Source organism: Oncorhynchus keta, chromosome 35 (genome assembly GCF_023373465.1).
Source record: "Oncorhynchus keta strain PuntledgeMale-10-30-2019 chromosome 35, Oket_V2, whole genome shotgun sequence".
Classification (NCBI taxonomy): domain Eukaryota; kingdom Metazoa; phylum Chordata; class Actinopteri; order Salmoniformes; family Salmonidae; genus Oncorhynchus; species Oncorhynchus keta.
Genome location: NC_068455.1, coordinates 25,742,596 through 25,767,829, shown reverse-complemented (window position 1 = coordinate 25,767,829; position 25,234 = coordinate 25,742,596). Strand labels below are relative to the sequence as shown.

At 50.5% G+C, this 25,234-nt stretch overlaps 2 protein-coding genes across 2 annotated transcripts in view; one reads left to right on the top strand and one right to left on the bottom strand.

The window, feature by feature from the left end:
- Positions 1 to 25,234, bottom strand: part of LOC118368173 (sine oculis-binding protein homolog A-like) — an 82,975-nt gene that overhangs the window by 44,163 nt on the left and 13,578 nt on the right. The gene's annotated exons all lie outside the window — the stretch shown is intronic.
- Positions 1 to 25,234, top strand: part of LOC118369070 (all trans-polyprenyl-diphosphate synthase PDSS2-like) — a 36,119-nt gene that overhangs the window by 8,416 nt on the left and 2,469 nt on the right. Inside the window, 2 exon segments of the mRNA XM_035753565.1 lie at positions 21,746 to 21,944; positions 24,570 to 24,644. Coding sequence (XP_035609458.1) covers positions 21,746 to 21,944; positions 24,570 to 24,644 — 274 coding nt within the window.

The following is a 25,234-nucleotide window of genomic DNA, read 5'->3' as shown; positions in this document are numbered from 1 at the left end:
GTGTCTGTTGGAGGAGTGGTGGTGGGAAGTGTGTTTGTTGGAGGAGTGGTGGTGGTGGGAAGTGTGTCTGTTGGAGGAGTGGTGGTGGTGGGAAGGGTGTCTGTTGGAGGAGTGGTGGTGGTGGGAAGGGTGTCTGTTGGAGTGGTGGTGGGAAGGGTGTCTGTTGGAGGAGTGGTGGTGGTGGGAAGTGTGTCTGTTGGAGGAGGAGTGGTGGTGGTGGGAAGGGTGTCTGTTGGAGTGGTGGTGGGAAGGGTGTCTGTTGAAGGGGTGGGGGTGGTGGGAAGTGTGTCTGTTGGAGGAGTGGTGGTGGGAAGTGTGTCTGTTGGAGGGGTGGTGGTGGTGGTGGGAAGTGTGTCTGTTGGAGGAGTGGTGGTGGGAAGGGTGTCTGTTGGAGGAGTGGTGGTGGTGGGAAGTGTGTCTGTTGGAGGAGAAGTGGTGGTAGTGGGAAGTGTGTCTGTTGGAGGAGTGGTGGTGGTGGGAAGGGTGTCTGTTGGAGTGGTGGTGGGAAGGGTGTCTGTTGGAGGAGTGGTGGTGGTGGGAAGTGTGTCTGTTGGAGGAGTGGTGGTGGTGGGAAGGGTGTCTGTTGGAGGAGTGGTGGTGGTGGGAAGTGTGTCTGTTGGAGGAGTTGTGGTGGTGGGAAGGGTGTCTGTTGGAGGAGTGGTGGTGGTGGGAAGTGTGTCTGTTGGAGGAGTGGTGGTGGTGGGAAGTGTGTCTGTTGGAGGAGTGGTGGTGGGAAGTGTGTCTGTTGGAGGGTGGTGGTGGGAAGTGTGTTTGTTGGAGGAGTGGTGGTGGTGGGAAGTGTGTCTGTTGGAGGAGTGGTGGTGGTGGGAAGGGTGTCTGTTGGAGGAGTGGTGGTGGTGGGAAGGGTGTCTGTTGGAGTGGTGGTGGGAAGGGTGTCTGTTGGAGGAGTGGTGGTGGTGGGAAGTGTGTCTGTTGGAGGGAAGTGGTGGTGGTGGGAAGTGTGTCTGTTGGAGGAGGTGGTGGTGGGAAGTGTGTTTGTTGGAGGAGTGGTGGTGGTGGGAAGTGTGTTTGTTGGAGGAGTGGTGGTGGTGGGAAGGGTGTCTGTTGGAGGAGTGGTGGTGGTGGGAAGGGTGTCTGTTGGAGGAGTGGTGGTGGTGGGAAGGGTGTCTGTTGGAGGAGTGGTGGTGGTGGGAAGGGTGTCTGTTGGAGGAGTGATGGTGGTGGGAAGTGTGTCTGTTGGAGTGGTGGTGGGAAGGGTGTCTGTTGGAGGAGTGGTGGTGGTGGGAAGTGTGTCTGTTGGGTGGTGGTGGGAAGGGTGTCTGTTGGAGGAGTGGTGGTGGTGGGGAAAGTGTGTCTGTTGGAGGAGGAGTGGTGGTGGTGGGAAGTGTGTCTGTTGGAGGAGTGGTGGTGGTGGGAAGTGTGTCTGTTGAAGGAGTGGTGGTGGTGGGAAGGGTGTCTGTTGGAGTGGTGGTGGGAAGGGTGTCTGTTGGAGGAGTGGTGGTGGTGGGAAGTGTGTCTGTTGGAGGAGTGGTGGTGGTGGGAAGGGTGTCTGTTGGAGGAGTGGTGGTGGTGGGAAGGGTGTCTGTTGGAGGAGTGGTGGTGGTGGGAAGTGTGTCTGTTGGAGTGGTGGTGGGAAGGGTGTCTGTTGGAGGAGTGGTGGTGGTGGGAAGTGTGTCTGTTGGAGGAGGAGTGGTGGTGGTGGGAAGTGTGTCTGTTGGAGGAGTGGTGGTGGGAAGTGTGTCTGTTGGAGGGTGGTGGTGGGAAGGGTGTCTGTTGGAGGAGTGGTGGTGGTGGGAAGGGTGTCTGTTGGAGGAGTGGTGGTGGTGGGAAGGGTGTCTGTTGGAGGAGTGGTGGTGGTGGGAAGGGTGTCTGTTGGAGGAGTGGTGGTGGTGGGAAGGGTGTCTGTTGGAGGAGTGGTGGTGGTGGGAAGTGTGTCTGTTGGAGGAGTGGTGGTGGTGGGAAGTGTGTCTGTTGGAGGGTGGTGGTGGTGGGTGGTGGTGGTGTGTCTGTTGGAGGAGTGGTGGTGGAAGGGTGTCTGTTGGAGGAGTGGTGGTGGTGGGAAGTGTCTGTTGGAGGAGGAGTGGTGGTGGTGTCTGTTGGAGGAGTGGTGGTGGTGGGAAGGGTGTCTGTTTGGAGTGGTGGTGGGAAGGGTGTCTGTTGGAGGAGTGGTGGTGGGAAGGGTGTCTGTTGGAGGTGGTGGTGGTGGGAAGTGTGTCTGTTGGTGGTGGTGGGAAGGGTGTCTGTTGGAGGAGTGGTGGTGGTGGGAAGTGTGTCTGTTGGAGGAGTGGTGGTGGTGGGAAGTGTGTCTGTTGGAGGAGTGGTGGTGGGAAGTGTGTCTGTTGGAGGAGTGGTGGTGGTGGGAAGTGTGTCTGTTGGAGGTGGTGGTGAGGGTGTCTGTGGTGGTGGTGGGAAGTGTGTCTGTTGGAGGAGTGGTGGTGGTGGGAAGGGTGTCTGTTGGAGGAGTGGTGGTGGTGGGAAGGGTGTCTGTTGGAGGAGTGGTGGTGGTGGGAAGTGTGTCTGTGGTGGGAGTGTGTCTGTTGGAGGTGTGGTGGTGGTGGGAAGGGTGTCTGTTGGAGGAGTGGTGGTGGTGGGAAGTGTGTCTGTTGGAGTGGTGGTGGGAAGGGTGTCTGTTGGAGGGTGGTGGTGGTGGGAAGTGTGTCTGTTGGAGGTGGTGGTGGTGGGAAGTGTGTCTGTTGGAGGAGTGGTGGTGGGAAGTGTGTCTGTTGGAGGTGGTGGTGGTGGGAAGTGTGTTTGTTGGAGGAGTGGTGGTGGTGGGAAGTGTGTCTGTTGGAGGAGTGGTGGTGGTGGTGGGAAGGGTGTCTGTTGGAGGAGTGGTGGTGGTGGGAAGGGTGTCTGTTGGAGGTGGTGGTGGTGGTGGGAAGTGTGTCTGTTGGAGGAGTGGTGGTGGTGGGAAGTGTGTCTGTTGGAGGAGTGGTGGTGGTGGGAAGTGTGTCTGTTGGAGGAGTGGTGGTGGGAAGTGTGTTTGTTGGAGGAGTGGTGGTGGGAAGGGTGTCTGTTGGAGGAGTGGTGGTGGTGGGAAGTGTGTCTGTTGGAGGAGTGGTGGTGGTGGGAAGTGTGTCTGTTGGAGGAGTGGTGGTGGTGGGAAGGGTGTCTGTTGGAGGAGTGGTGGTGGTGGGAAGGGTGTCTGTTGGAAGTGGTGGTGGTGGTGGGAAGTGTGTCTGTTGAAGGAGTGGTGGTGGGAAGTGTGTCTGTTGGAGGTGTGGTGGTGGTGGGAAGGGTGTCTGTTGGAGGAGTGGTGGTGGTGGGAAGGGTGTCTGTTGGAGTGGTGGTGGTGGGAAGGGTGTCTGTTGGAGGAGTGGTGGTGGTGGGAAGTGTGTCTGTTGGAGGAGTGGTGGTGGTGGGAAGTGTGTCTGTTGGAGGAGTGGTGGTGGGAAGTGTGTTTGTTGGAGGAGTGGTGGTGGGAAGGGTGTCTGTTGGAGGAGTGGTGGTGGGAAGTGTGTCTGTTGGAGAGTGGTGGTGGTGGGAAGTGTGTCTGTTGAGTGGTGGTGGTGGGAAGGGTGTCTGTTGGAGGAGTGGTGGTGGTGGGAAGGGTGTCTGTTGGAGGAGTGGTGGGGGGTGTGTTTGTTGGAGTGGTCTGGTGGTGGGAGTCTGTTGGAGTGGTGGTGGGAAGTGTGTCTGTTGAGTGGTGGTGGGAGGAGTGGTGGTGGTGGGAAGTGTGTCTGTTGGAGGAGTGGTGGTGGTGGGAAGTGTGTTTGTTGGAGGAGTGGTGGTGGGAAGGGTGTCTGTTGGAAAGTGGTGGTGGTGGGAAGGGTGTCTGTTGGAGGTGGTGGTGGGTGAAGTGTGTTTGTTACAGGAGTGGTGGTGGTGGGAAGGTGTCTGTTGGAGGAGTGGTGGTGGTGGGAAGGGTGTCTGTTGGAGGAGTGGTGGTGGTGGGAAGGGTGTCTGTTGGAGGAGTGGTGGTGGTGGGAAGGGTGTCTGTTGGAGGAGTGGTGGTGGTGGGAAGGGTGTCTGTTGGAGGAGTGGTGGTGGTGGGAAGTGTGTCTGTCTTGGAGGAGTGGTGGTGGTGGGAAGTGTGTCTGTTGGAGGAGGGTGGTGGTGGGAAGTGTGTCTGTTGGAAGTGGTGGTGGTGGGAAGGGTGTCTGTTGGAGGAGTGGTGGTGGTGGGAAGGGTGTCTGTTGGAGGAGTGGTGGTGGTGGGAAGTGTGTCTGTTGAGGAGTGGTGGTGGTGGGAAGTGGTGTCTGTTGGAGGAGTGGTGGTGGTGGGAAGGTGTCTGTTGGAGGAGTGGTGGTGGTGGGAAGGGTGTCTGTTGGAGGAGTGGTGGTGGTGGGAAGTGTGTCTGTTGGAGGAGTGGTGGTGGTGGGAAGGGTGTCTGTTGGAAGAGTGGTGGTGGGAAGTGTGTCTTTGTTGGTGGTGGTGGTGGGAAGTGTGTCTGTTGGAGTGGTGGTGGGAAGGGTGTCTGTTGGAGGAGTGGTGGTGGTGGGAAGTGTGTCTGTTCGGAGGAGGAGTGGTGGTGGTGGGAAGGGTGTCTGTTGGAGGAGTGGTGGTGGTGGGAAGGGTGTCTGTTGGAGGAGTGGTGGTGGTGGGGAAGTGTGTCTGTTGGAGAGGAGTGGTGGTGGTGGGAAGGGTGTCTGTTGGAATGTTTGAGGTGGTGGTGGGAAGTGTGTCTGTTGGAGGGTGGTGGTGGGAAGTGTGTCTGTTGGAGGAGTGGTGGTGGGAAGGGTGTCTGTTGGAGGAGTGGTGGTGGTGGGAAGTGTGTCTGTTGGAGGAGTGGTGGTGGTGGGGAAGTGTGTCTGTTAGAGGAGTGGTGGTGGGAAGTGTGTCTGTTGAAGGGTGGTGGTGGTGGTTGTAGGAGGAGTGGTGGTGGGAAGTGTGTGTCTGTTGGAGGAGTGGTGGTGGTGGGAAGGGTGTCTGTTGGAGAGTGGTGGTGGTGGGTAGTGTGTCTGTTGGAGTAGTGGTGGGAAGTGTGTCTGTTGGAGGAGTGGTGGTGGGAAGTGTGTCTGTTGGAGGTGGTGGTGGTGGGAAGGGTGTCTGTTGGAGGAGGTGGTGGTGGTGGGAAGTGTGTCTGTTGGAGGAGTGGTGGTGGTGGGAAGTGTGTCTGTTGAGGAGGAGTGGTGGTGGTGGGGAAGGGTGTCTGTTGGAAGGTGGTGGTGGGAAGTGTGTTTGTTGAGTGGTGGTGGGGAAGTGTGTCTGTTGGAAGAGTGGTGGTGGGGAAGGGTGTCTGTTGGAGGAGTGGTGGTGGTGGGAAGTGTGTCTGTCGGAGGAGGAGTGGTGGTGGTGGGAAGTGTGTCTGTTAGAGGAGTGGTGGTGGGAAGGGTGTCTGTTGGAGGTGGTGGTGGTGGGAAGTGTGTCTGTCGGAGGAGGAGTGGTGGTGGTGGGAAGTGTGTCTGTTGGAGGAGTGGTGGTGGTGGTTTGGGAAGGGTGTCTGTTGGAGGAGTGGTGGTGGTGGGAAGGTGTCTGTTGGAGGGTGGTGGTGGTGGGAAGTGTGTCTGTTGGAGTGGTGGTGGGAAGGGTGTCTGTTGGAGGAGTGGTGGTGGTGGGAAGTGTGTCTGTTGGAGGAGGAGTGGTGGTGGTGGGAAGGGTGTCTGTTGGAGGAGTGGTGGTGGTGGGAAGGGTGTCTGTTGGAGGTGGTGGTGGTGGGAAGGTGTGTCTGTTGGAGTGGTGGTGGGAAGGGTGTCTGTTGGAGGAGTGGTGGTGGTGGGAAGTGTGTCTGTTGGAGGAGGAGTGGTGGTGGTGGGAAGTGTGTTTGTTGGAGAGTGGTGGTGGTGGGAAGGGTGTCTGTTGGAGGAGTGGTGGTGGGAAGTGTGTCTGTTGGAGGGTGGTGGTGGTGGGAAGTGTGTTTGTTACAGGGTGGTGGTGGTGGCAAGTGTGTCTGTTGGAGGAGTGGTGGTGGTGGGAAGGTGTCTGTTGGAGGAGTGGTGGTGGTGGGAAGGGTGTCTGTTGGAGGAGTGGTGGTGGTGGGAAGGGTGTCTGTTGGAGGAGTGGTGGTGGTGGGAAGGGTGTCTGTTGGAGGAGTGGTGGTGGTGGGAAGGGTGTCTGTTGGAGGAGTGGTGGTGGTGGGAAGTGTGTCTGTTGGAGTGGTGGTGGGAAGGACATCTGTTGGGGGGTGGTGGTGGTGGGAAGTGTGTCTGTTGGAGGTGGTGGTGGTGGGAAGTGTGTCTGTTGGAGGTGTGGTGTTGGGAAGTGTGTTTGTTGGAGGAGCGGTGGTGGTGGGAAGTGTGTCTGTTGGATGAGTGGTGGTGGTGGGAAGGGTGTCTGTTGGAGGAGTGGTGGTGGTGGGAAGGGTGTCTGTTGGAGTGGTGGTGGGAAGGGTGTCTGTTAGAGGAGTGGTGGTGGTGGGAAGGGTGTCTGTTGGAGGAGTGGTGGTGGTGGGAAGGGTGTCTGTTGGAGAGTGGTCGTGGTGGTGGGAAGTGTGTCTGTTGAAGGAGTGGTGGTGGGAAGTGTGTTTGTTGGAGGAGTTGTGGTGGTGGGAAGGGTGTCTGTTGGAGGAGTGGTGGTGGTGGGAAGGGTGTCTGTTGGAGGAGTGGTGGTGGTGGGAAGGGTGTCTGTTGGAGGAGTGGTGGTGGTGGGAAAGGGTGTCTGTTAGAGGAGTGGTGGTGGGAAGGGTGTCTGTTGGAGGAGTGGTGGTGGTGGGAAGTGTGTCTGTTGTAGGAGAGTGGTGGTGGGAAGTGTGTCTGTTGAAGGGAGTGGTGGTGAGTGTGTCTGTTGGAGGAGTGGTGGTGGTGGGAAGGGTGTCTGTTGGAGGAGTGGTGGTGGTGGGAAGTGTGTCTGTTGAATGAGTAGTGGTGGGAAGTGTGTCTGTTGGAGAGTGGTGGTGGGAAGTGTGTCTGTTGGAGGAGTGGTGGTGGTGGGAAGGGTGTCTGTTGGAGTGGTGGTGGTGGGAAGGGTGTCTGTTGGAGGTGGTGGTGGTGGGAAGTGTGTCTGTCGGAGGAGGTGGTGGTGGTGGGAAGGGTGTCTGTTGGAAGAGTGGTGGTGGGAAGTGTGTTTGTTGGAGTGGTGGTGGAAGTGTGTCTGTTGGAGGAGTGGTGGTGGGAAGGGTGTCTGTTGGAGGAGTGGTGGTGGTGGGAAGTGTGTCTGTCGGAGGAGGAGTGGTGGTGGTGGGAAGTGTGTCTGTTAGAGGAGTGGTGGTGGGAAGGGTGTCTGTTGGAGGAGTGGTGGTGGTGGGAAGTGTGTCTGTCGGAGGAGGAGTGGTGGTGGTGGGAAGGGTGTCTGTTGGAGTGGTGGTGGGAAGGGTGTCTGTTGGAGGAGTGGTGGTGGTGGGAAGTGTGTCTGTTGGAGGAGGAGTGGTGGTGGTGGGATGTGTGTCTGTTGGAGGAGGAGTGGTGGTGGTGGGAAGGGTGTCTGTTGGAGGAGTGGTGGTGGTGGGAAGGGTGTCTGTTGGAGAGTGGTGGTGGTGGGAAGTGTGTCTGTTGGAGTGGTGGTGGGAAGGGTGTCTGTTGGAGGAGTGGTGGTGGTGGGAAGGGTGTCTGTTGGAGGAGTGGTGGTGGTGGGAAGGGTGTCTGTTGGAGGAGTGGTGGTGGTGGGAAGGGTGTCTGTTGGAGGAGTGGTGGTGGTGGGAAGGGTGTCTGTTGGAGGAGTGGTGGTGGTGGGAAGGGTGTCTGTTGGAGGGTGGTGGTGGTGGTGGGAAGTGTGTCTGTTGAAGGAGTGGTGGTGGGAAGTGTGTCTGTTGGAGGAGTTGTGGTGGTGGAAAGGGTGTCTGTTGGAGGAGTGGTGGTGGTGGGAAGGGTGTCTGTTGGACGAGTGGTGGTGGTGGGAAGGGTGTCTGTTGGAGGAGTGGTGGTGGTGGGAAGGGTGTCTGTTGAGGAGTGGTGGTGGTGGGAAGGGTGTCTGTTGGAGGAGTGGTGGTGGTGGGAAGGGTGTCTGTTGGAGGAGTGGTGGTGGTGGGAAGGGTGTCTGTTGAGGAGTGGTGGTGGTGGGAAGGGTGTCTGTTGGAGGAGTGGTGGTGGTCGGAAGTGTGTCTGTTGGAGGAGAGTGGTGGTGGTGGGAAGTGTGTCTGTTGGAGTGGTGGTGGTGGGAAGGGTGTCTGTTGGAGTGGTGGTGGGAAGGGTGTCTGTTGAGGAGTGGTGGTGGTGGGAAGGGTGTCTGTTGGAGGAGTGTTGGTGGTGGGAAGGGTGTCTGTTGAGGAGTGGTGGTGGTGGGAAGGGTGTCTGTTGGAGGAGTGGTGGTGGTGGGAAGGGTGTTTGTTGGAGGAGTGGTGGTGGTGGGGAAGTGTGTCTGTTGGAGGAGTGGTGGTGGGAAGGGTGTTTGTTGGAGTGGTGTTGGTGGTGGTGGTGGTGGGAAGTGTGTCTGTTGGAGGATTGGTGGTGGGAAGGGTGTCTGTTGGAGGAGTGGTGGTGGTGGGAAGTGTGTCTGTTGGAGGAGGAGTGGTGGTGGTGGGAAGTGTGTCTGTTGGAGTGGTGGTGGTGGGAAGGGTGTCTGTTGGAGTGGTGGTGGGAAGGGTGTCTGTTGGAGGTGGTGGTGGTGGGAAGTGTGTCTGTTGGAGGAGTGGTGGTGGTGGGAAGTGTGTCTGTTGGAGGAGTGGTGGTGGTGGTGGGAAGTGTGTCTGTTGGAGGAGTGGTGGTGGGAAGTGTGTTTGTTGGAAGGGTGGTGGTGGTGGGAAGTGTGTCTGTTGGAGGAGGAGTGGTGGTGGTGGGAAGTGTGTCTGTTGGAGGGGTGGTGGTGGGAAGTGTGTTTGTTGGAGGAGTGGTGGTGGGAAGTGTGTTTGTTGGAGGAGTGGTGGTGGTGGGAAGTGTGTCTGTTGGAGGAGTGGTGGTGGTGGGAAGGGTGTCTGTTGGAGGAGTGGTGGTGGTGGGAAGGTGTCTGTTGGAGGAGTGGTGGTGGTGGGAAGGGTGTCTGTTGGAGGAGTGGTGGTGGTGGGAAGGGTGTCTGTTGGAGGAGTGGTGGTGGGAAGGGTGTCTGTTGGAGGAGTGGTGGTGGGAAGTGTGTCTGTTGGAGGAGTGGTGGTGGGAAGTGTGTCTGTTGGAGGAGTGGTGGTGGTGGGAAGGGTGTATGTTGGAGGAGTGGTGGTGGTGGGAAGGGTGTCTGTTGGAGGAGTGGTGGTGGTGGGAAGGGTGTCTGTTGGAGAGTGGTGGTGGTGGGAAGGGTGTCTGTTGAGGAGTGGTGGTGGGGAAGGTGTCTGTTGGAGGAGTGGTGGTGGTGGGAAGGGTGTTTGTTGGAGGAGTGGTGGTGGTGGGAAGTGTGTCTGTTGGAGGAGTGGTGGTGGTGGGAAGGGTGTCTGTTGGAGGAGTGGTGGTGGTGGGAAGGGTGTCTGTTGGAGGAGTGGTGGTGGTGGGAAGGGTGTCTGTTGGAGGAGTGGTGGTGGTGGGAAGTGTGTCTGTTGGAGTGGTGGTGGGAAGGACGTCTGTTGGAGGAGTGGTGGTGGTGGGAAGTGTGTCTGTTGGAGGAGTGGTGGTGGGAAGTGTGTCTGTTGGAGGAGTGGTGGTGGGAAGTGTGTTTGTTGGAGGAGTGGTGGTGGGAAGTGTGTTTGTTGGAGGAGTGGTGGTGGTGGGAAGTGTGTCTGTTGGAGGAGTGGTGGTGGTGGGAAGGGTGTCTGTTGGAGGAGTGGTGGTGGTGGGAAGGTGTCTGTTGGAGGAGTGGTGGTGGTGGTGGGAAGTGTGTCTGTTGAAGGAGTGGTGGTGGGAAGTGTGTCTGTTGGAGGAGTTGTGGTGGTGGAAGGGTGTCTGTTGGAGGAGTGGTGGTGGTGGGAAGGGTGTCTGTTGGAGGAGTGGTGGTGGTGGGAAGGGTGTCTGTTGGAGGAGTGGTGGTGGTGGGAAGGGTGTCTGTTGGAGGAGTGGTGGTGGTGGGAAGGGTGTCTGTTGGAGGAGTGGTGGTGGTGGGAAGGGTGTCTGTTGGAGGAGTGGTGGTGGTGGGAAGGGTGTCTGTTGAGGAGTGGTGGTGGTGGGAAGGGTGTCTGTTGGAGGAGTGGTGGTGGTGGGAAGTGTGTCTGTTGGGAGGAGTGGTGGTGGTGGGAAGTGTGTCTGTTGGAGGAGTGGTGGTGGTGGGAAGGGTGTCTGTTGGAGTGGTGGTGGGAAGGGTGTCTGTTGAGGAGTGGTGGTGGTGGGAAGGGTTTCTGTTGGAGAGGAAGGGTGTCTGTTGAGGAGTGGTGGTGGTGGGAAGGGTGTCTGTTGGAGGAGTGGTGGTGGTGGGAAGGGTGTTTGTTGGAGGAGTGGTGGTGGTGGGAAGTGTGTCTGTTGGAGGAGTGGTGGTGGGAAGGGTGTTTGTTGGAGTGGTGTTGGTGGTGGTGGTGGTGGGAAGTGTGTCTGTTGGAGGATTGGTGGTGGGAAGGGTGTCTGTTGGAGGAGTGGTGGTGGTGGGAAGTGTGTCTGTTGGAGGAGTGGTGGTGGTGGGAAGTGTGTCTGTTGGAGGAGTGGTGGTGGTGGGAAGGGTGTCTGTTGGAGTGGTGGTGGGAAGGGTGTCTGTTGGAGGAGTGGTGGTGGTGGGAAGTGTGTCTGTTGGAGGAGTGGTGGTGGTGGGAAGTGTGTCTGTTGGAGGAGGAGTGGTGGTGGTGGTGGGAAGTGTGTCTGTTGGAGGAGTGGTGGTGGGAAGTGTGTTTGTTGGAAGGGTGGTGGTGGTGGGAAGTGTGTCTGTTGGAGGAGTGGTGGTGGTGGGAAGTGTGTCTGTTGGAGTGAGTGGTGGTGGGAAGTGTGTTTGTTGGAGGAGTGGTGGTGGGAAGGTGTTTGTTGGAAGAGTGGTGGTGGTGGGAAGTGTGTCTGTTGGAGGAGTGGTGGTGGTGGGAAGGGTGTCTGTTGGAGGAGTGGTGGTGGTGGGAAGGGTGTCTGTTGGAGGAGTGGTGGTGGTGGGAAGGGTGTCTGTTGGAGGAGTGGTGGTGGTGGGAAGGGTGTCTGTTGGAGGAGTGGTGGTGGGAAGGGTGTCTGTTGGAGGAGTGGTGGTGGGAAGTGTGTCTGTTGGAGGAGTGGTGGTGGGAAGTGTGTCTGTTGGAGGAGTGGTGGTGGTGGGAAGTGTGTCTGTTGGAGGAGTGGTGGTGGTGGGAAGGGTGTCTGTTGGAGTGGTGGTGGGGAGGGTGTCTGTTGGAGTGGTGGTGGGAATGGTGTCTGTTGGAGGAGTGGTGGTGGTGGGGGAAGTGTGTCTGTTGGAGGAGTGGTGGTGGGAAGTGTGTTTGTTGGAAGGGTGGTGGTGGTGGGAAGTGTGTCTGTTGGAGGAGGAGTGGTGGTGGTGGGAAGTGTGTCTGTTGGAGGAGTGGTGGTGGGAAGTGTGTTTGTTGGAGGAGTGGTGGTGGGAAGTGTGTTTGTTGGAAGAGTGGTGGTGGTGGGAAGTGTGTCTGTTGGAGGAGTGGTGGTGGTGGGAAGGGTGTCTGTTGGAGGAGTGGTGGTGGTGGGAAGGGTGTCTGTTGGAGGAGTGGTGGTGGTGGGAAGGGTGTCTGTTGGAGGAGTGGTGGTGGGAAGGGTGTCTGTTGGAGGAGTGGTGGTAGGAAGTGTGTCTGTTGGAGGAGTGGTGGTGGGAAGTGTGTCTGTTGGAGGAGTGGTGGTGGTGGGAAGGGTGTCTGTTGGAGGAGTGGTGGTGGTGGGAAGGGTGTCTGTTGGAGAAGTGGTGGTGGTGGGAAGGGTGTCTGTTGGAGGAGTGGTGGTGGTGGGAAGGGTGTCTGTTGGAGGAGTGGTGGTGGTGGGAAGGGTGTCTGTTGGAGGAGTGGTGGTGGTGGGAAGTGTCTGTTGAGTGGTGGTGGGGAAGTGTGTCTGTTGGAGGAGTGGTGGTGGGGAAGGGTGTCTGTTGGAGGAGTGGTGGTGGGAAGTGTGTCTGTTGGAGGAGTGGTGGTGGTGGGAAGTGTGTCTGTTGGAGGAGTGGTGGTGGGAAGTGTGTCTGTTGGAGGAGTGGTGGTGGTGGGAAGTGTGTCTGTTGGAGGAGTGGTGGTGGTGGGAAGGGTGTCTGTTGGAGTGGTGGTGGGAAGGGTGTCTGTTGGAGTGGTGGTGGGAATGGTGTCTGTTGGAGGAGTGGTGGTGGTGGGAAGTGTGTCTGTTGGAGGAGTGGTGGTGGTTGGAAGTGTGTCTGTTGGAGGGTGGTGGTGGTGGGAAGTGTGTTTGTTGGAAGGGTGGTGGTGGTGGGAAGTGTGTCTGTTGGAGGAGTGGTGGTGGTGGGAAGTGTGTCTGTTGGAGGAGTGGTGGTGGGAAGTGTGTTTGTTGGAGGAGTGGTGGTGGGAAGTGTGTTTGTTGGAAGAGTGGTGGTGGTGGGAAGTGTGTCTGTTGGAGGAGTGGTGGTGGTGGGAAGGGTGTCTGTTGGAGGAGTGGTGGTGGTGGGAAGGGTGTCTGTTGGAGGAGTGGTGGTGGTGGGAAGGGTGTCTGTTGGAGGAGTGGTGGTGGGAAGGGTGTCTGTTGGAGGAGTGGTGGTGGGAAGTGTGTCTGTTGGAGGAGTGGTGGTGGTGGGAAGTGTGTCTGTTGGAGGAGTGGTGGTGGTGGGAAGGGTGTCTGTTGGAGGAGTGGTGGTGGTGGGAAGGGTGTCTGTTGGAGAAGTGGTGGTGGTGGGAAGGGTGTCTGTTGGAGGAGTGGTGGTGGTGGGAAGGGTGTCTGTTGGAGGAGTGGTGGTGGTGGGAAGGGTGTCTGTTGGAGGAGTGGTGGTGGTGGGAAGGGTGTCTGTTGGAGTGGTGGTGGCGGTAAGTGTGTCTGTTGGAGGAGTGGTGGTGGGAAGGGTGTCTGTTGGAGGAGTGGTGGTGGGAAGTGTGTCTGTTGGAGGAGTGGTGGTGGGAAGTGTGTCTGTTGGAGGGGTGGTGGTGGTGGTGGGAAGTGTGTCTGTTGGAGGAGTGGTGGTGGGAAGTGTGTTTGTTAGGAGAGTGGTGGTGGTGGGAAGGGTGTCTGTTGGAGGAGTGGTGGTGGTGGGAAGGGTGTCTGTCGGAATAGCTACCAGTGCCAACATTATTATTATTGTTTAGCTGCATTTGTACAGGGTGTACTCAATAGCCTGCTTTATACTTTTGCTGCAGTAGCAATACGCTCAGTATTTGTCTAAGATTTGTACCCAGGTTAAGATTTGATGTAAGTAGTGGGACCAGATAAATTAATCAACTGCATTGAATGTTGAATCCATGAATCAAATGTTAAACTAGCCTAAATGTTGAGAACAATTTATCTATGTAATTTTCATCCCTAACTTGTCGTCTGTTAAAATGTCTACATCGACACATTTGAATCCTGTGTGTTAATAACATCAATGCAGTGGCAGGGATTGAAATGAAAGACATTGTCAAAGAGAGGCCAAATGTACTACTCTTCACAGCTGGGGGACAATGGGTATGATTGAGCAGCGAAATAAATGACATTATAGCATTTTACTAACAACTCTCTCTGAACAACTGTAGAACATGCAATTACCTGCTGCCAGACAAGGCATACATGTGTACGGTGTATTATGGGCAGGAACAACTGGAATTGACAGATGACTGGATTTGAAATGTCTTATCGGGACTGTTTCACACCATCTGAAAGATGGCCCTAAAGTGTCCATCAGCGCACCCATCCCTGGCTTCCTCCTCAGACTGATCCCCCCGGTCGGTATGTCTGTCTTGCCCTGGCAGGCTCAGCCCATATGGAGAGGGGATTTAATTATCCCCCAGCAAAGACTGAATCAACGTTTGATTATAGCCTCCCTCAGACTATGTACAAAGGCTCCATTCAAAAACAATTTGCATGTCTTTTCTCTGGTAATCAAGAATAGCTGTTATTTCTAATGACTATAATGGAATTTAGTAAAGGCTTATTGCTTTTTCCTCAATAATGGAGAACTTTTTATTTTAAAAATGTATTTTAAAAATGCGTTCAGGAAGATGGAACATTAGCTCGTTGTTTTTTAAACCTGCCGTTTTGGACTCGACGTGTCAATGCATGGCTCATACATGCATAATGAACCATCTGCAGTCCTATCCCAGTACATTCTTATTACCTGGCATCATTTAGTGCACGAGATACGCGCTCGTTCATGTCCTGTAGTAGTAAGTTTCAAAATTTGAAGTTAGATCTGTTAGACCTCGGTTGTAGTTTAATTTCTCTCTTTCAAAAGACTCCATTTCTCTGGAATAGTGTTGAGCGATTAACCGAATTGTATGTGTTTTTTCGGTTATTAATCAACTAAATTACCGATTTTGAATTCCATTTAGTTAGTTTTAGTTCGTGTTATATCTGGAGTACTTCTCCTGTCCTATTCTCTAATTCTCTCCTTCTTTCTTTCTCTCTCTCGGAGGACCTGAGCCCTAGGACCATGCCCCAGGACTACCTGACATGATGACTCCTTGCTGTCCCCAGTCCACCTGGCCATGCTGCTGCTCCAGTTTCAACTGTTCTGCCTTACTATTATTTGACCATGCTGGTCATTTATGAACATTTGAACATCTTGGCCATGTTCTGTTATAATCTCTACCCGGCACAGCCAGAAGAGGACTGGCCACCCCACATATGCTCTCTCTAATTCTCTCTTTCTTTCTCTCTCTCTCTCTGAGGACCTGAGCCCAAGGACCGTGCCCCAGGACAACCTGACATGATGACTCCTTACTGTCCCCAGTCCACCTGACTGTGCTGCTGCTCCAGTTTCAACTGTTCTGCCTTGTTATTATTCGACCATGCTGGTCATTTATGAACATTTGAACATCTTGGCCATGTTCTGTCATAATCTCCACCCGGCACAGCCAGAAGAGGACTCGCCACCCCACATAGCCTGGTTCCTCTCTAGGTTTCTTCCTAGGTTTTGGCCTTTCTAGGGAGTTTTTCCTAGCCACCGTGCTTCTACACCTGCATTGCTTGCTGTTTGGGGTTTTAGGCTGGGTTTCTGTACAGCACTTTGAGATATCAGCTGATGTACGAAGGGCTATATACATAAAATTTGATTGATTGATTGATTTTAGTGAGCCCAACACACCGTTTCTCTAGAGATAAATCAAATCATTGCAGTTGATTGCCAGCGATCATCATTAATCAGGTAGACACTAAGGCTATATATTATCACAACATGACTTTGAAGTAGTAAGTCATTCGAAGCAAACATATTGAAAGTAGGTTATAACTTTTCCATTGTATAAATGACATTATCACAATAGATTGCTTACCATACTAGTCTGTACAGCAATGGGAATTAGCCACAACCATGCTTAAGGGCGGGTTTGGGTAGGTTACTTTCTAAATGTAATCCGTTATTAGTTACCTGTCAAATTCTAATCAGTAATGTAACTTTTGGATTGCCCAAACTCAGCAATGTAATCTGATTACATTCAGTTACTTTTAGATTACATTCCCCTTAAGGGGCATTAGAATAAGACAAAAATGTATTTTACCAATTGAAAAACATCTATTGCAGGATAAATCAATGTAAAAGTTTACATAGCTGGCATATATTGATTTTACATTTTACTTTATGGGTTGGTTATGTAGGTGTCTTCTAACCCATCACTTTCTACTACATATAATAATATGATTCAATTATAACTTTACATTAAAAACCAAAGTCTATTAGAATTCCAGTAATTCCAATAAATGTTATACCCCTTGATCTTCAAGAATAGGACTTGGAAATATGGAAGTATAGATTAGCAAAAGTGTTTTACCTGAGCATAACCTCAAAACTAAGGACTTATTTATTAGCCAGCCCTACTCTGTTTATGATTTTGTTGTCATGGAGGACTGATTGGGCTCATTGATTCGAGTTGAAAAATAAATGCTGTGCTCATGGAATGACATGCTTTGGAGCACGACTGAGAAGTATACCATATACTACCATATACTGCATTTGCTATAGGACTATTGTTTACCTTTTTGTTGGTGACACTTTGATATCTTGATAATATGCAGCTGTTTAAAGGGCAAATCCACAGCTGAGAGATGTGCCTGGAGAAATGTAACCACTCTCAGATTAATAGACAGAGCTATGGATGCAAGGACTGACCATCCACAATATCAAAATTATTGTTTTAACCATGTTATGAATCTATGAAGTGTTAATTTACAATGTTTACAAACATTGGAGAAAAACAATCTTTTATTTTGGCACGTTGTGTTAGCCTTTTAAAATGATCAACTTGGATTAGCTAATTGATCGCTAGAAAACCCTTTTGCAATTATGTTAGCACAGCTGTAAACTGTTGTTCTGATTAAAGAAGCAATACAACTGTCTATCTTTAGACTAGTTGAGTATCTGGAGCATCAGCATTTGTGGGATCGATTACAGGCTCAAAATGGCCAGAAACAAATAACTCATCAGTCTATTCTTGCTCTGAGAAATGAAGGCTATTCCATGCGAGAATTTGCCAATAAACTGAAGATCTTGTACAACGCTGTGCACACTGCCTTCAGAGAACAGAGCAAACCGGCACTAACCAGAATAGAAAGAGGAGTGGGAGGCCCCGGTGCACAACTGAGCAAGAGGACAAGTACATTAGTGTCTAGTTTGAGAAACAGACGCCTCACAAGTCCTCAACTGGCAGATTCATTAAATAATACCCAAAAAACACCAGTCTCAACGTCAACAGTGAAGAGGCGACTCTGGGATGCTGGCCTTCTAGGCAGAGTTCCTCTGTCCAGTGTCTGTGTTCTTTTGCCCATCTTAATATATATTTTTTGGCCAGTCTGAGATATATGGCTTTTTCTTTGCAACACTGCCTAGAAGGCTAGCATGCCGGAGACGCCTTTTCACTGTTACCGTTGAGACTGGTGTTTTGTGGGTACTGTTTAATGACGCTGCCAGTTGAACAAATGAAAATATATTTGACATTCTTCAAAGTAGCCACCCTTTGCCTTGATGACAGCTTTGCACACTCTTGGCATTCTCTCAACCAGCTTCATGAGGTAGTCACATGGAATGCATTTCAATTATTCAATCAACAGCCTTGTTAAAAGTTCATTTGTGGAATTTCTTTCCTTCTCAATGCGTTTGAGCCAATCAGTTGTATTGTGACAAGATAGGGGTGGTAAACAGAAGATAGCCCTATTTGGTAAAAGACCAAGTCCATCTTATGGCAAGAACAGCTCAAATAAGCAAAGCGAAATGACAGTCCATCATTACTTTAAGACCTGAAGGTCAGTCAATCTGGAAAATTTCAAGGACTTTTAAAGTGTCTTCAAGTGCAGTCGCAAAAACCATCAAGCGCTATGATGAAACTAGCTCTCATGAGGACATCCACAGGAAAGGAAGACCCAGAGTTACCTCTGCTGCAGAGGATAAGTTCATTAGAATTAGATCCTCGAAAATTGCAGCCCAAATAAATGCTTCACAGAGTTCAAGTAACCGACACATCTCAAAATCAACTGTTTGGTTGAATTGCTGCAAAGAAACAACTACTAGAGGACACCAATAAGAAGAACAGATTTGCTTGGGCCAAGAAACACGAGCAATGAACATTAGACTGGTGGAAATATGTCCTTTAATCTGATGAGTCCAAATGTGAGATTTTGGGTTCCAAACGCTATGTCTTTGTGAGACACAGAGTAGGGGAACAGATCATCTCTGCATGTGTGGTTCCCACCATGAAGCATGGAGGGGGAGGTGTGATGGTGTTGGGAGGTGCTTTGCTGGTGACACTCTCAGTGATTTATTTAGAATTCGAGGCACACCTTACCAGCATGGCTACCACAGCATTCTGCAGCGATACGCCATCACATCTGGTTTCAACAGGACAATGACCCAACACACCTCCAGGCTGTATAAGGGCTATTTGACCAAGGAGAGTGAAGGAGGGCTGCATCAGATGACCTGGCCTCCACAATCACCCGACCTCAATCCAATTGAGATGGCTTGGGATGAGTTGGACCACAGAGTGAAGGAAAAGCAGCCAACAAGTGCTCAGCATATGTGGGAACTCCTTCAAGACTGTTGGAAAAGCATTCCAGGTGAAGCTGGATGAGAGAATGCCAAGAGCTGTCATCAAGGCAAAGCATGGCTACTTTGAAGAATGTAAAATATATTTAAAATATGCACTTTTTTGTTGTTGGTTACTACATGATTGCATATCTGTTATTTCATAGTTTTGATGTCTTCACTATTATTCTACAATGTAGAAAATAGTAAAAAGGTGTGTCCAAACCTTTGAAAAAATGGTTGTAGCAACTACAGATTGCCCCTGTAAGTCTTATCAAAAGTGTGCGAGTTTGAGCATGTGTCCATTAGGCCAATGGATGCACTTCGCAGCATTTGCAAGAGCGCATTTTTCACTGGCTGTCCACTGGTTTCCAAAACAATGATTGATAGGCAGCTTAAACTTCTTGAATTCAACCATTATTGGGTTCAAATACACATTTCTTACATTAGTACCCCAGGTCATCTTAGGTTTCATTACATACAGTCGAAAAGAACTACTGAATATAAGATCAGCGTCAACTCACCATCAGTACGACCAAGAATATGTTTTTCTGCGACGCGGATCCTGTGTTCTGCCTTTCAAACAGGACAATGGAATGGATCCCATGCAGCGACCCAAAAAAACGACTCCGAAAAAGAGGGAAACGAGGCGGTCTTCTGGTCAGACTCCGGAGACGGGCACATCGTGCACCACTCCCTAGCATTCTTCTCGCCAATGTCCAGTCTCTTGACAACAAGGTTGATGAAATCCGAGCAAGGGTAGCATTCCAGAGGGACATCAGAGACTGTAACGTTCTTTGCTTCACGGAAACATGGCTCACTGGAGAGACGCTATCGGAATCGGTGCAGCCAGCGGGTTTCTCCACGCATCGCGCCGACAGAAACAAACATCTTTCTGGTAAGAAGAGGGGCGGGGGCGTATGCCTCATGGCTAACGAGACATGGTGTGATGAAAGAAACATACAGGAACTCAAATCCTTCTGTTCACCTGATTTAGAATTCCTCACAATCAAATGTAGACCGCATTATCTACCAAGAGAATTCTCTTCGATTATAATCACAGCCGTATATATCCCCCCCCAAGCAGACACATCGATGGCTCTGAACAAACTTTATTTGACTCTTTGCAAACTGGAATCCATTTATCCGGAGGCTGCATTCATTGTAGCTGGGGATTTTAACAAGGCTAATCTGAAAACAAGACTCCCTAAATTTGATCAGCATATTGATTGCGCAACCAGGGGTGGAAAAACCTTGGATCATTGTTACTCTAATTTCCGCGACGCATATAAGGCCCTGCCCCGCCCTCCTTTCGGAAAAGCTGACCACGACTCGATTTTGTTGATCCCTGCCTACAGACAGAAACTAAAACAAGAGGCTCCCACGCTGAGGTCTGTCCAACGCTGGTCCGACCAAGCTGACTCCACACTCCAAGACTGCTTCCATCACGTGGACTGAGATATGTTTCGTATTGCGTCAGATAACAATATTGACGAATACGCTGATTCGGTGTGCGAGTTCATTAGAACGTGCGTTGAAGATGTCGTTCCCATAGCAACGATTAAAACATTCCCTAACCAGAAACCGTGGATTGATGGCAGCATTCGCGTGAAACTGAAAGCGCGAACCACTGCTTTTAATCAGGGCAAGGTGACTGGTAACATGACCGAATACAAACAGTGCAGCTATTCCCTCCGCAAGGCTATCAAACAAGCTAAGCGTCAGTACAGAGACAAAGTAGAATCTCAATTCAACGGCTCAGACACAAGAGGCATGTGGCAGGGTCGACAGTCAATCACGGACTACAAGAAGAAATCCAGCCCAGTCACGGACCAGGATGTCTTGCTCCCAGGCAGACTAAATAACTTTTTTGCCCGCTTTGAGGACAATACAGTGCCACTGACACGGCCTGCAACGAAAACATGCGGACTCTCCTTCACTGCAGCCGAGGTGAGTAAGACATTTAAACGTGTTAACCCTCTCAAGGCTGCAGGCCCAGACGGCATCCCCAGCCGCGCCCTCAGAGCATGCGCAGACCAGCTGGCCGGTGTGTTTACGGACATATTCAATCAATCCCTATACCAGTCTGCTGTTCCCACATGCTTCAAGAGGGCCACCATTATTCCCGTTCCCAAGAAAGCTAAGGTAACTGAGCTAAACGACTACCGCCCCGTAGCACTCACTTCCGTCATCATGAAGTGCTTTGAGAGACTAGTCAAGGACCATATCACCTCCACCCTACCTGACACCCTAGACCCACTCCAATTTGTTTACCACCCAAATAGGTCCACAGACGATGCAATCTCAACCACACTACACCCTGGGTCTGTGAGAATGCTGTTCATCGACTACAGCCCTGTGCAACTGGGTACTGGACTTCCTCGAGACCCTGGGCCGACCCCCCAGGTGGTGAGGGTGAGGGGCAACAACATCTCCACCCCGCTGATCCTCAACACTGGGGCCCCACAAGGGTGCGTTCTGAGCCCTCTCCTGTACTCCCTGTTCACCCACGACTGCGTAGCCACGCACGCCTCCAACTCAATCATCAAGTTTGCGGACGACACAACAATGGTAGGCTTGATTACCAACAACGATGAGACGGCCTACAGGGAGGAGGTGAGGGCCCTCTGAGTGTGGTGTCAGGAAAATAACCTCACACTCAACGTCAACAAAACTAAGGAGATGATTGTAGACTTCAGGAAACAGCAGAGGGAACACCCCTCTATCCACATCGATGGAACAGTAGTGGAGAGGGTAGCAAGTTTTAAGTTCCTCGGCATACACATCACAGACAAACTGAATTGGTCCACTCACACAGACAGCATCGTGAAGAAGGCGCAGCAGCGCCTTTTCAACCTGAGGAGGCTGAAGAAATCCGGCTTGTCACCAAAAGCACTCACAAACTTCTACAGATGCACAATCGAGAGCATCCTGTCGGGCTGTATCACCGCCTGGTACGGCAACTGCTCCGCCCACAACCGTAAGGTTCTCCAGAGGGTAGTGAGGCCTGCACAACGCATCACCGGGGGCAAACTACCTGCCCTCCAGGACACCTACACCACCCGATGTTACAGGAAGGGCATAAAGATCATCAAGGACATCAACCACCCGAGCCACTGCCTGTTCACCCTGCTATCATCCAGAAGGCGAGGTCAGTACAGGTGCATCAAAGCTGGGACCGAGAGACTGAAAAGCAGCTTCTATCTCAAGGCCATCAGACTGTTAAACAGCCACCACTAACATTGAGTGGCTGCTGCCAACACACTGACACTGACACTGACTCAACTCCAGCCACTTTAATAATGGGAATTGATGGGAAATGATGTAAATATATCACTAGCCACTTTAAACAATGCTACCTTATATAATGTTACTTACCCTACATTATTCATCTGATATGCATACGTATATACTGTACTCTATATCATCGACTGCATCCTTATGTAATACATGTATCACTAGCCACTTTAACTATGCCACTTTGTTTACATACTCATCTCATATGTATATACTGTATATACTGTACTCGATAACATCTACTGTATCTTGCCTATGCTGCTCTGTACCATCACTCATTCATATATCCTTATGTACATATTCTTTATCCCCTTACACTGGGTATAAGACAGTAGTTTTGGAATTGTTAGTTAGATTACTTGTTGGCTAAACTGTCGGAACTAGAAGCACAAGCATTTCGCTACACTCGCATTAACATCTGCTAACCATGTGTATGTGACAAATAACATTTGATTTGATTTGATTTAGATTTGTGAACAGCCATCCACAACAACCCATTCCGCAAAGCACAAATAGCTAAATGAGAGAGCAGCAGTGTGATTCACATCAATGCGCTATGTAGATATCAATAATAAGTGATATTTATCCACCGCAATCACCTCATGTTTCAGCATAATCCATAGATTTGGCCCTAATTTATTTATTTAAATTGACTGATTTCCTAATGAACTGTAACTCAATAAAATCTTTGGAATTGTTGCATTTTATATTTTTGTTCAGTGTATGCTTTACTGATGACAATTCGACAATGTATATATTTCCTCTGTAGTCAGAGGAACCTGGCTGAAGTCACAGAGCTCATCCACACGGCCTTCCTGGTGCATCGTGGGATCATCAACCTAAAGGAGTGGACCAACTCTGACGGTCCCCTGAAGGATATGCAGTTTGGAAACAAGATGTCCGTTCTCAGTGGGGACTTCTTGCTTGCCAATGCTTGCACTGGACTGGCCCAGCTAAACAATACTAAGGTATGAAATAGTCATCATATAACATTCTGTTGGAGATGGACACATTTCTTGCCTAGCTTTTTCGTTCTGCCTTTAAATGTCTTCCAAAATGCAATCTGATTTCAGCCTTTTACCTTTGAGGTTTCAATAGATTGCCAGTGAGATGAAGATGATACTTGACAATGTTGAGATGACTACAATACAGATAAGGAAATTGATGAGAATACAAACTGTATAAGCCGAGTAGAGTTTAAACACCACTTACATCAGCTTGCTGTGTCAAGTTTTCATGGCCGTTGTGGATTGATCGAATCAACAAATCTATTTTCTCACTTAGGCGACTGGCAGGCAGACTGATACTCACACACACAAAATATGCTTGGGTGGGAATAATGCACCCCCATTTACACCGGTTACATTCTCTTACGCTCTTCTACTCATTCTTACCAAGCACTTCTGCAGTGTGCGTGTGTGGGCATGGGGGTCACAGTTCACTTCCAGTGCATACACTGGCAATCCTTTGCTGACAGAATGTGTCACCAACCTCAACTGTCAGAATGTGTCACCAACCTCAACTGTCAGAATGTGTCACCAACTGTCAGAATGTGTCACCAACTGTCAGAATGTGTCACCAACTGTCAGAATGTGTCACCAACTGTCAGAAAGTGTCACCAACTGTCAGAATGTGTCCTCAACTGTCAGAATGTGTCCTCAACTGTCAGAATGTGTCCTCAACTGTCAGAATGTGTCCTCAACTGTCAGAATGTGTACTCAACTGTCAGAATGTGTCCTCAACTGTCAGAATGTGTCACCAACTGTCAGAATGTGTCACCAACTGTCAGAATGTGTCACCAACTGTCAGAATGTGTCAGCAACCTCTACGGTCAAAATGTGGTCACCAACCTCTACTGTCAGAATGTGTCACCAACCTCCACGGTCAGAATATGGCTGCACAAGAGGATCATAATAACCTATTTTCTCTCTGCTTTGCAATCTTCCAAATTCTCCCCTCAGCTCAGATTGTTCATGCTCAGACAGACAAACAGGCATTTAAAATGACAATTCTGATAACTGTTTCTTTAAATTTGGGCATTGTCAAATTGATATACATAGGCATTTTTAACACCTTACATGAACATCATGACACTCATTTGTTTTGCAGTATAATTCATATTGTCATCTTTTCAATAATGTAATTACATTCTAGAGCTCCCCCTGTTGGACATATATACATGTGCCCCCCACTCTCCCCCTAACAGTAAAATGTTCACAAGAGTTGTGAAACAGCCTAGTACTCGCATGTCTAAACTATGGTCATGACACTGTCTCTTAAATAAACGGACAGTCACAAATAGAGACCCCTATTCAATACTTGATAGAGATGAATGTTCACACTAAAATGTTCACACTCACCAATTGCTTGATATTTTACATTTTTCAAGGATTGTTGTGGGTTACCAAGACAGACATGACTGTAGTAGCAGTTGTAGCATAAGCGCTTAGAGGTGTATAAGCATTTCACATAAACCAGGGAATTTTTTTAGGGGAGCAATTGATCTGGATTATGTGTTCCGGCCTTGAGAGGAATCCTAGGCCGGTATAAATGGTAAAGTGATCTCGGAGCCCAGCTCCGGTTTCTCTCCCTCACAGACCTGTCGGCAAAACACGATCTGTCTGGATTTGGGAGTAGAGTAAGGGGGAGGCCGTGGCTTATCTGATACTTTCCAAAAAAAGACTCCCCCTTCATTTTCCTCATTCACAGCCTAGCAAAGACAGCACATCTGGGAACACTGTAGGGGTATTGTCCTTTTGGGCCTTTTGTGAGGCTTGAGTTTCTTTAATATTTCCTAAAGGATCTGGTTACCCCGAGCGCACTATGAAGACTCTGATAGAGACACGCTCTCAAATCATGAAAAAACCTCTTGACTGTAAGAGAGTACAACATATGGATTGTCTTATCTACCTAGAACTGTAAATCTGTGTGCCCATACGCTGTTCTTTAGGAGCAATTGATTGTGAAAGAAGACAAACCTGATAAACATCGTGTTTGTGATTATTTAAACTCTGTAGACTTGTGAGAATTCCTCAAAGGCGTGGAAGGGAGCTAGTGTAAAACATATCAATAAAAATTATGAATATACAATACCGCCCAGCCACACCCTGTTGAGCAGAGTGAAGTTATATCTAAAAACAAGAAGGTATCAAATTGATAATCAATTCTGAGTTGGGTTGTTGATGACAAGAGCCCCAGCACCAGATGTCAGACCACTGCTCCAGAGCCTCATCAACCCCTCAGCCCTCATGACATTTCCTGATTTCTGCCTTGCCATCTGCCTTTCAGCTTCTCAGACTGGATACCTGATAAAGCCTCATAATACAGTTTAAACTGGGGATCGCTATAAATAAGATTCAAATTGATAAAGCTCAGTCTGGGTGTGCTTAATAAAAACAGCAGGCAGTCCTCAGTCAGTCCACACTGGTCTGCTAATGAGCTGGCAATGTGAGGAGTTAGAGCTGGTCAATTTACAACCCAGACACCCTCTTAGTCTAAACCCCATCCCCATCTCTCTTTAGAGCAATTTCAATACTACGTAAAATACTTTCAATGGTGGTTAAGCAAAGCTTTTTTTCTTTTGCGTTTGACAGGTTGTGGAGTTGATATCGAGTGCCATTGGTGACTTGGTGCAGGGAATCTACCATGAGATCCACAACAGTTTGGAGGTAAGACAATTACAATACCACTACCAGGGTCACCCTAGCCAGCTAAAGTTACAGGTAACTGCCAAAATAAAGGAAACGCCAACATAAAGTGTTAGGGAACAACCTCAATGCACCTTGGCACAGATTCTACAGGTGGCTTGAACTCCACAGGAGGGTTGTGACACCCTTCTTTCCATAAAATATTCAGTTAATTTAGTGTTTTGTTGATGGTGCTAGAAAACACTGTCTCAGACGCTGCTCCAGAATCTCCCATAAGTGTTCAATTGGGTTGAGATCTGATGACTGAGACACACACACACCCTTTTAAACCACCTGTGCTCCTTTTGAGACCCCCCTTTCAAAGCCACTGAGATCTCTTCTAGCCATGGTAGCCAAAATAATGGGTAACTAGGCATTGTTGAATACATGACCCTAAGCATGATGGGATGTTAATTGCTTAAATAACTCAGAAAACCATACCTGTGTGGAAGCACATGCTTTCAATATATTTTGTATCCCTTATTTACTTGTGTTTCCTTTATTTTGGCAGTTACCTGTAGTTACATGATATCATACAAACTGAGAACATTCCTAAAAAAATCTGTCAAGGC